The 10,155-nt window shown below is 50.6% G+C and overlaps 1 protein-coding gene across 1 annotated transcript; it reads right to left on the reverse strand.

Annotated features, from left to right (window-relative positions):
- Positions 1-3,599: 3,599 nt before the first annotated feature.
- LOC103124093 (phospholipase A2, membrane associated-like) lies at positions 3,600-6,367 on the reverse strand. The gene is made up of 4 exons (XM_007534782.2): positions 6,331-6,367; positions 5,746-5,890; positions 5,210-5,316; positions 3,600-3,862 (listed from the first exon to the last, which is right to left on the reverse strand). Exons 1-4 carry the CDS (start codon positions 6,365-6,367, stop codon positions 3,720-3,722), a joined length of 432 nt encoding a protein of 143 aa, XP_007534844.2. The 3' UTR covers positions 3,600-3,719.
- Between the last annotated feature and the right edge of the window lie 3,788 nt (positions 6,368-10,155).

Here is a 10,155-nt window from a genome sequence, read left to right on the forward strand (position 1 = left end):
GTTGTGTGCGGGCAATGGAGAAGAGAGAGAGGGAGTCCGGAGTGAAGAGGAAACACAAATCTTTATTTACGCTGGCACCTCAGAGTTGGGTGCTAGAGAGGCAGGTTGGGCCACGTGGAGGTAGCGAAAATGGCCGCCTCACGCAGTAACCTTTCCTGTGTCTGAACACCAGAGTGAAGCGCTGGCAAGAGAGTGAGGTGCGGAAGAAGAAGGGCTTTTGTAGGAGCAGCTTTCATGAAAATGGGAAGGGGGAGGAGTAACCATAGCACTCCAGGATAGGATAATAACTCTTGTGAGAATGGGAGGGGGGAGGAGTGACCAAAGCACTCCAAATATGGTGGGGAAATAGACAATGCCCTGAGGGCACAACATGGCTGAACAGGCACTCCGAGAATGTCCCAACTCTCGCGGGAACTAGCAGTAGCCGGAGGGGACAACATGCCAGATGTGACTGCATTGGCACAATTTCCCAGCATCTCCCCCTTTCCTTTTATCTAATGCCCACGGCAACAGTGTGTAAAGTCTATGAACTACTCAGGGTCAGTCTATGAAAAACCAGCAACGTAAGGGAAAGGAAGCTACTGTAAAATTGTCTAAAGTGTCCAAAGGGTATACCAGCAAGTCCGATAGAAGTCTCAGTCCAAAGTAGGCGACTAGGGGGAGAAATGGCAGGGGATGAAATGCTGCATGAGGAAGGTCAGCCTCTGGAATTCCGCTTTTCTGTAGATTGTGAGCTGGAACCACCCAAACGTGACAGGCAAAGCAGAAGCAGGAAAGGCAGACAGGCAGTAAAAAAGTTCTGTCCTTGGAGTCTGTGAATCAGGTTCTTCAGATCGCATCAGGTGACATCTAGGTTTTCGGGGGAGGTTGTGCCACTGTAGTTGTGCCATCTAGTGGGTGATGTCAAGGTGTGCAGCGGTCCAGATGGTTTTTTCCGGGATTCCTGTGGAAGAAACACAAACAATCTGCTTCTCGTGGTTAGCAGGGCATCTGATTTGAATGCTTTATAGAAAAAGAGGTTTGGTGCCTTAGTCAACTGAGTATTGGAGGATGTATCTTTCCTATTCATTTATGATTATATATTCATGGGGAAAAAGAACTTATCTTTTAACAAAGACTCTAAGGTGTAGGGAAGCGGGAATTATCTTATCCCTTTTATTATTTTTTTGTATCTTGCCTTTTGTTGCCCTAGTCTTTTATTGTTGTAATTATATTGTTGTTATTGCTGATATTGTGGTTGTTGGATAGAGCAGAGAGAAATGGAGAGAGGAGGGGAAGACAGAGGGAGAGAAAGACACTTGTAGACCTTCTTCACTGCCCGTGAAGTGATTCCCCTGCAGGTGAGGAGCTGGGGGCTCAAACTGGGATCCTCAAGCCAGTTCTTGCACTTAGCGCCACCTGCGCTAAACCCGTTGCGCCACCGCCCGATTCCCAGGAACTATCTTTTAACATAAACTCTATGGCCATGCCAATAGCAACCTTGAGGGCACATGTGGCTCCCCACATGTCCCCCTGTCTTATATCATGTTTTGATGTTTGACGGACTTTGTTTTGTGGCAGGGTGGACTGTGCCTCTCTTAGGTTGGCGATCAGCCTTCCGTCTTACCCGTCATTGGAACACCTGGTCATTTTTGCCCAGTAGTACCAGGTGCTCTGTCTTAGGTTGACTGGATAGCGCTAGTTTCCCCTTACCCGTCATTGGCTAGCCAGCCCTCTACATGGTGGACGTTCTGATGGAGGGGGGCAAATCCTCCACAGCAACTCAATATTCTTCCATGTCCAGCCTATGATAGTGAGTTTGTATAGGTTGCATCTTTATGGCATCAATCTGTTGTCACAAAAAGGCTATTAGCTTGTTAAGAATTATAGGACCATGGTCTGGGAGGTGTCGCAGTGGATAAGGCGTTAGACTCTCAAGCGTGAGGTCCCAAGTTTGATCCCTGGCAGCACATGTACCAGAAAGATATCTGGTTCTTTCTCTTTCCTCCTTTCTTTCTCATTAATAAATAAATTAAAATGTTGAAAAAAAGAATTATAGGACCTATTGTGAGCAGAAGAAGTAAAACAAGCTAGGGTCCCACAACTAATGTAGACAGGTAAGGAAGGGATGAAGAGGTGGGATCATATTTTAAGTCTAAGGGAAGCAGTCAGTGGATGTGATGTCCAGGGGAACAGCCATTTGTCTTTGGGGGTAGTAAAGGATGTCCGTGGCATTGGTGATGTTATAAAGGGAAACATCTTTAAATTGTTGGCTGACAAAGGCAGGTCTATGGTGGCCAGACAAGATACACCAGTTAATTGTACAAGAATATGTGAATGTTGTTAATTCACACAGAAACACCATGGAGTTGGCTCCAAAGCGAAGTCCACTGAGATGAGGGGTGAAGCTTGGTGTGCGGGTGTGAGGGGACTGACCAGAGCCTGGCAACCAACAATACTTTAGCCACTTGCAACAGCCCATCCTGTACCAGGATGTTCTTAGGGCCCTGCATCAGTGCAGCTGCATAAACACTCTTGCACACACCTGTGCACACACCTGCACACACACCTGAGCACACTTCCTGTGCACACACTTACACACACACACACACACACACACACCTACATGTTGGGCAGTATGCCAGAATCCCCCTGCTTATCCCTGCAGTCTATTTACATAACCAGTTACCTAGGAACCTCCCTGCCTGCAGGGCACTGGTTTAATCCCCACTGGTTCACGATGTCTTTTTGCTCTGCCCCCTCTCGTACTCACCCTGATTTCCACCAGTCTCTTTTCGCTCCACCCTCTCTATGTCACATCCTGTTTCCATCCTACTTGGTGAGTATATATACAGCTGCTCTTCTGTCGTTAATGTTCGGGGCTCCAGCAGGCCGGGCTAGCTTCGCAGCGGTAGACAGAGACTGGGGACACATGGCTGAGCAGAGAAGCTGTATTTCTTTATTCACAAACAAGATTCAAAAACTAACCCAAACCAATCACCACACAGATCTGTCCTGCATCCTTCTCCTCCGGCGGCAGCGGCAAGAACTCTCGAAATCCGTAGGGGTCCTGGGGGCGGGGAGAAGGGGGCCCGTGAAACTAGCAGGGGCCATACCACAGTCTCCCAGAGGCGGGGGCGGGGGGACGGTGAGACCAAAACCAATGTGAAGCATACAACACTCTTCTGTTTCAACACATTGGGGATTGCCTTCCGGCTCTGAGAGTCCCAGAGTCTCTCTCCTGCGACGCTAGCCCGGCACGAGTTCTTGATCCCTCTCCCATGCAGCAGCTAGGTTGGCTCCAGTTGAGTTCTCTCCAACCCAGAGAGCACGTGCTCGGGAAGAAGCACCCTCAGGCTACCCCGGCACCTACACACACCTGCACACACTTTCACACATACCTACACACACCTGCACACACATCTACACACACCTGCACACACACTTGTACACACACACACACATACACACAGAGAATTTTTCAATGAATTCCTTTATTCAGAAGATCTCCAAGGCTGTGGCTGCTACTGCTCAGTAGAGGTTGGGTGGGGGAACATGGAAATGGGAGACCTGCTGCCCGAGGAAGCAAGCGAGGGGCAGAGATCGATGACTTTGGTGACAGATGAGATCCCTGCTTGGACAGGACAGGAGGGCTTCATTTCTAGGGAGTGGACAATGGTGTGGAGCCGGGTTCCAAGAGACGGAGACTCAGTCCAGATGCTTCCAGGGGAGAGGTGCTTTCAGCACTGGGGGGCCTTCCCTCTGCACTTCCTTCTGCTGTAGAACTGGTAGGTTTTATTATATGTATCCAAGTTTTTTGCAAAACAGAGGGCTGCTGTTTTGTCACACTCACACTTCTGAGCACTACAGGCGTCTTGTTCCTCTGAAATGAAGAGATAAACACCAGGTTAGAAGTCATCAACTTCCTGCACTCGTGTCAGGACCCGTCTTCCTCAAGGGGCAGAGCAGGCTGACCAGCCTCCCTCCAGAGAGCGGGGAGTCCCCACCATGGCTGCTCTGCAGTGAGGGCAGGTCCTGGAGAGGCCACAGGAGGGCTTGTGATGACGTTCCTGGTGGAAGTGACCAGTGACGGTGGAGAGAGGGATCAGCCTAGAATGTTCCCAGCTGTGACCATGAAGTGCGAACTCAAGCTGACAGGGACTCAGAGGCTACACAGGCCTGAGACCTTGGAGCCTCAGGCATGACAATCTCTTTGCAGCACCACTGTGCTGTCTCTCCCCCACCACCATGCTGTTTCCATTGAGAGCACTGTTGTAGCACTCTGTAGGTGGTGCAGTGTCTAGAACATTGAGGTCCCAAGTTTAGTACCTGCATCGAATGTGCCAGGATGACGTCTTGCTTCTCTCTTTTTCATCTCCCTCTTATTAAGTAGGAATAAGATCTTTTAAAAAAGTACTGCTCTGTGGAGAGGTCGTGGTAAGGTGACATAATATCTTATCTTAAATAGGCCAGGCTGACGGGGTCAGGCTTCCCAAATCCCCACTCAGGAGTTGAGGCTCTTGGGAGATCAAACCCTTCCTAATACACCTCTCTCTCCTCCCCTCAGGCCTCGACTCCTGCAGGACTTGCCTCACTGCCGAGAAGCACCCTTCCTGTGAGTGGGGTGCCAGGCTGGAGCCCAGACCCTTGTGCATGGTAGCACGTGGTGTGCTCAGCTGGGCACGCCACTCCCTTCTAGCCTGTTCCTGTTTGCCTTCCCTTTCCTGCTCACAGAAACAGCTCCCACTAAGTGGGTTAAGTGGTTCGTGGTCTTCCAGACTGTGTCCATGCAGCCCAATCTTCTCTTGTCTGTGGATCCTCTGAGGAAAGCCTTCTGATTAGCACCAACCTGCCCCTTCTTGCCTTCTCTCTGTCTCCCCTCTTGCTCTCTGACTAGCCCCCATGTGTCTTCTCTCTGGGTCTTTAGGCATCAAAGGCAAGAGCACATCTGACCTCTGGCTCTCTGCTGACCCTGGGTCCCATGCCAGGCCTTTCCCTTATGTCGTCTTCCAGCTTCTTTCCCTGTAGCACGAGTCCTGGGAGCTCACCATGTCCCTTTCAGTAGCCTCATTGTTGAAGCTTTTATCATACTGTGTTTTCATTTCCTGAACTTCCCACTAAGCTATGAACATGTAACACAGAGACACTGTCCTCTCTGCCAGCACAGTATCTGTCACAGTGGGCGCCCCATGCATGAGAGGCTGTGTGTCTCAGTAAGACTCTTTCTTACCACAGTGAATCTGGCCGCCGCTGTAATCAGCCTTGTAGGGTAGAGCTCTGGTCTGACATCCCTGTTTTGCCAGGCGGCGATAGCAACAGTCGTGCTCAGCACAGCACCTGCGGCCGGAACAGTGTATTAGTGTTGGCTTTCTCACAGTTCCAACAAACTGGGTGTTTCATGATCTTCCCCGTGACCCTAGGTAGTGGGCTGGTGATTTTGGAATAATCCAGAACAAAGTTCCCTACACGTGAGCTGTTTATCTCTCTTTTTCAAAGTTATTGTTGGACAGAGACAGAGAAATTGAGAGGGGCAGAGGAGGGAGAGTGGGGAGAGACAGAGAATCACCTGCAGCCCTGATTCACCACCTGTGAAGCTTTCTCCCCTGCAGGTGGGGACCGGGGCCTTGAACCCGGGTCCTTGTGCGCTGTAGTGTGTGCGCTCAGCCAGGTGTTGCTTTTCTGTGTGATAAGAAAGCATGTTGTCCATGGGGTTTCCAGTCCTCCTGGGGCCACCGTGAGCACCGGGAAGGGCTGGGCTGGACTCACCAGTCTGTGGCATCTCTGGGGGCCCCTTTGCCACCCCAGTGGCAGTGGCAACCATAGAGACCAAAGCTGGACGCAATGTTTTTCCCTGTTGACTTCCAGACCATCTTCCCAAAATTCCATAAATCTCCGTGGACCTGCAGCAGACCTGGAAAAAATTGCCTGGTGACGGTTGGGTCCTTGAACCTAGCCCTTCTCTCTGGGCCTCTTGGCTACTTTCTCCTCCAGGAACCTGGGCCTTTTCAATAGACAGAAAGCTGGGTATTAATGGGGCTACTCTCTCTTTGTTTTTAAAAAGGAATTATTTATTTATCATTTAATTTTTAAAATAGTCGTATTTGTTATTGGATAGACAGAGAGAAGTTGAGAGGGGAAGGGGAGATGGAGAGGGAAAGAGACAGAGAGACACCCGCAGCCCTGCTTCACCACTTGTGAAGTGGCCCGCCTGCAGGTGGGGTGTAGGGGCTTGAACCCAGGTCCTTGCACACTGTAATGTGTGCACTCAGCCAGGTGCGCCACAGCCTTCCCCCGGGAACCGTTCTCTGTGGACTGTCTTCTCTGTGTTTGGTGACCAGGGTCAGCTCTTACCAAAGGTCACAGTCATTGCCAACAGGAAGGCCTTCATGTTGAGAATTCTGTGTGGGAGAGAGAGATGGATGGCTTTGACTCTGTCCTCAAGTCACCCCACAGCCCTGCTGACACTGGACAACACTGACGAAGGGAGCCGCTGATGGAAAGGCAGACAAGCTCCTCAGCTCAGACCAGGTGACCCCCAGTACCCCAGGTGACTCCCAGCACCCCAGGTGACTCCCAGCACTCCAGGTGACCCCCAGGACCCCAGGTGACACCCCAGTACCCCAGGTGACTCCCAGCACTCCAGGTGACCCCCAGTACCCCAGGTGACTTCCAGTACCCCAGGTGACCCCCAGTACCCCAGGTGAATCCCCAGTACCCCAGGTGACTCCCCAGTACCTCAGGTGACCCCCCAATACCCCAGGTGAATCCCCAGTACCCCAGGTGACTCCCCAGTACCCCAGGTGACCCCCAGTGCCCCAGGTGACCCCCAGTCCCCCAGGTGACCCCCCAGCACCCCAGGTGACCCCCAGTACCCCAGGTGACCCCCAGTACCCCAGGTGACCCCCAGTATCCCAGGTGACCCCCAGTACCCCAGGTGACCCTCAGTATCCCAGGTGACACCCAGTATCCCAGGATCCCAGGTGACCCCCAGTACCCCGGGTGACCCCCAGTATCCCAGGTGACCCCCAGCACCCCAGGTGACTCCCTAGTACCCCAGGTCGCCACCCCATCACACAGCACATCAGGAGGACGATACATGTGGGTTTCCAAGCATGAAGAATGTTGACCAGGCCACACATGACTCTCCCGGGAGTCCCTGGGGTCATTGTGGGAAGTTGCAGCCAGCTCAACTCAACAGGGGGATGCCCAGGGTCATTGGTTATGCCTCCCAGTAAGCTGAAGGTACTGAAGATTCTCAGGGCTGGGCTTTCCCTGGATGCTCCTCTCTTGAGATGTACATCACTTACAACTGAGCACAGTGAAAATCTAAGCTGTTGGGGCCAGGCGGTGATGCACCTGGTTATGAGCACAGATTACAGTGGGCAAGGACACAGGTTCAAACCCCTGGTCCCCACCCACCTGCAGGGGGAAAGTTTTGTAAGTGGCGAAACAGGGCTGCAGTGTCTTTCTGTCTCTCTCCTTCTTGATCTTCCCCTCCTCTCTCAAGTTCTCACTGTCTCTGTCCAAAACAAATAATTATTACAAGAACTTAGCTGTTTTAGGAGAGCCCCTCTCTTCCTCAAAATATAAGCCCATTTCTCAAGCCATTGTTAAAGTAAGCATCTGTTTTCCAGATAGTTTTAGAATACAGGTCGTGATTATTAGTTACTTCCTGAAGCCCTCTGGCATTCCTTGTGTTCTACCACAGATGCTGGTGGCTTCAGGTCTGAATATAAAGCCTCTTTCTTCTCTGTGTATGAATGCTGAAGGAGGAACAAGTGAGGCAGGAGCCGTCTAGATTCCCTTGTATATCCCAGCTAGGCCTCAGAAAAATTCTGGTCTCAAGAGGTTTCTCTTCTGCTGTGTTAGTGGTTGAAGCTGACAAGTGAGTGCTAGGAGAAGACAGGAGGCTGCTTCCCCTCCTTCTATTGGCTTTGTATCTCAACTCTTTGTCAGCCACCAGGCTCCAGATGACACCATGATGCCAACCAGACTTCTCCAGACAGACGACCCCACCAATGTGTCCTGGAGCCCTGCTTCCCCAGAGCCCTGCCCCACTAGGGAAAGAGAGAGACAGGCTGGGAGTATGGATCAACCTGTCAACACCCATGTTCAGCGGGGAAGCAATTACAGAAGCCAGACCTTCCACCTTCTGCTCCCCACAATGACCCTGGGTCCATGTTCCCAGAGGGATAAAGAATAGGAAAGCTATCAGGGGGGGGGGATGGGATACGGAGATCTGGTGGTGGGAACTGTGTGGAGTTATACCCCTCTCATCCTATGGTTTTTGTCAGTGTTTCCTTATTATAAATAAATTTTTTTAAAAAAGTTAACAGCACTCCTTTTTATTGCTTCCTGTCTGTTCTAAACGCAGTGGCTTTTATTCCTTCAAAGCAGGAAGAGGAGCTGGCTGGGGGATGGATCCACCTACCAACACCCAGGTCCAGTGGAGAAGCAATTACAGAAGCCAGAACTCCCACCTTCTGCTCCTCATAAAGAATTGGAGTCCAAACTCCCAGTGGGGGAGAAATGATAGGAGGAAGATGCCCAGAGGGCTCTGAACCCCAACTCCATCAGGACTCAAAGAGAGAGGAGGAGAAAGGGAGGGACATTTGGCTGTAGTAACAGGTGTAGGTGTGACTTGGAAAGGAAGAGAAGATGGGACTGTAGGTCTCTCTCTCTCTCTCTCTTCCCCTCCTCTCTCAGTTTCTGTCTGTCCCATCCCCAAAATTGAAAAAATTGGTCACAGGAGCAATGGATTCATAGTGCAGGCACTGAGCCCCATAAGTAACCCTGGAGGCAGAAAGAAAATGAAGAAGGAGGAGGAGGAGGAGGAGGAGAAGGAGGAGGAGGAGGAGGAGGAGGAGGTAAGATGGTAAAGCAGGAGACAGGACTGTGAAAAAATGGACAAATATAGACAAATATAGACAGTTATAGTTATAGAAATAATAGTCAACCCATATCCGTGGCCTTGGGACAACTGCTGTGGCTTCCAATGGAGAGAATGGGGACACAGAGCTCTGGTGGGAGAAATGGTGTGGAATTCTATCCCTGTTACCTTGTGATTTTGTAAATCAATATTGAATCACTAACAAAATTAAAAAAAAATAAAAATAAAAGAAAGAGAAGGCTGAGACACTGCTTTATCTGTCTTGAAGCTTCCCCACCATAGGCAGGGACCAGGGCCTTGAACCCAGGCCCTTGCACACCATACTGTGTGCACTCTACAAGGCAGGCCACCACCCAGCCTCTGAGTGTCGATGTCCACGCAGACACTGGTATCTGGGCACATGCATGACAGGCCACTTTCAGCCTCACGCCATGAGCCTGGATCTTGGATCTTGTGTCCCAGATAAGACATCAGTCATGTCTACTCACCTCTCAAGGGTTGCCTCTTAGCTGACCACTGCGGCTTCTGCAGGGCCGTCTTTATTCGAGCTCACTTTAAATAGCTGTCCTTCTCGGAGGTCTGGAGTCCTTGAAGGAAACAGGTGTGTGTCTTGTGCCGGCCTCTGCTTATCAGTGACGAATATTGTGGCTGCTGCAGTTCTTTAATGATTACACGACTCCCTTCCTCAGTAATCATGAGGAAGCTCCGGGAAGATAACAAGTGATTTATTACACACGGCACCTGTAAACCACATGGCACTGCCTACGCCACACAACGAGAAAGAGAAGAAGAGGGGCCGGGTGGTGGCGCCCCTGGTTGAGCACATATGTTATGGTGCATAAGGACCCAGGTTCAAGCCCCCGGTCCCCACCTGCAGAGAGAAAGCTTCATGAGTGGTGAAGCAGGGCTTCTGGTCTCTCTCTGCCTCTCTCCCTCTCTATCTCCCCTTCCATCTCAATTTCTGACTGTCTCTATCCAGTAAGTGAATTTTTTTAAAAAAGAGAGAGGGGCCCGTGTTGATGGTGCATCTGGTTAAGGGCACACATTACAGTGCCCATGGACCTGGGTTCAAGTGCCTGGGCCCACCTGCAGGAGAAAAGCTTCATGAGTGGTGAAGCAGGGCTGTAGGTGTCTCTGTCTCTCTCCATATTTCCCCCTTTCCTCTCAATTTATTTCTGTCTCTACCCAATAATAAATAAATAAATAATAAATTTAAAAAAGGGAAAGGAAGAATAAAAAGAGTGAGAAAAGTAATTTTCACTTAAAAAAAGAGAAAGAGAAGAGGA

The sequence above is a fragment of the Erinaceus europaeus genome, chromosome 11 (assembly GCF_950295315.1).
Source record: "Erinaceus europaeus chromosome 11, mEriEur2.1, whole genome shotgun sequence".
NCBI lineage: Eukaryota > Metazoa > Chordata > Mammalia > Eulipotyphla > Erinaceidae > Erinaceus > Erinaceus europaeus.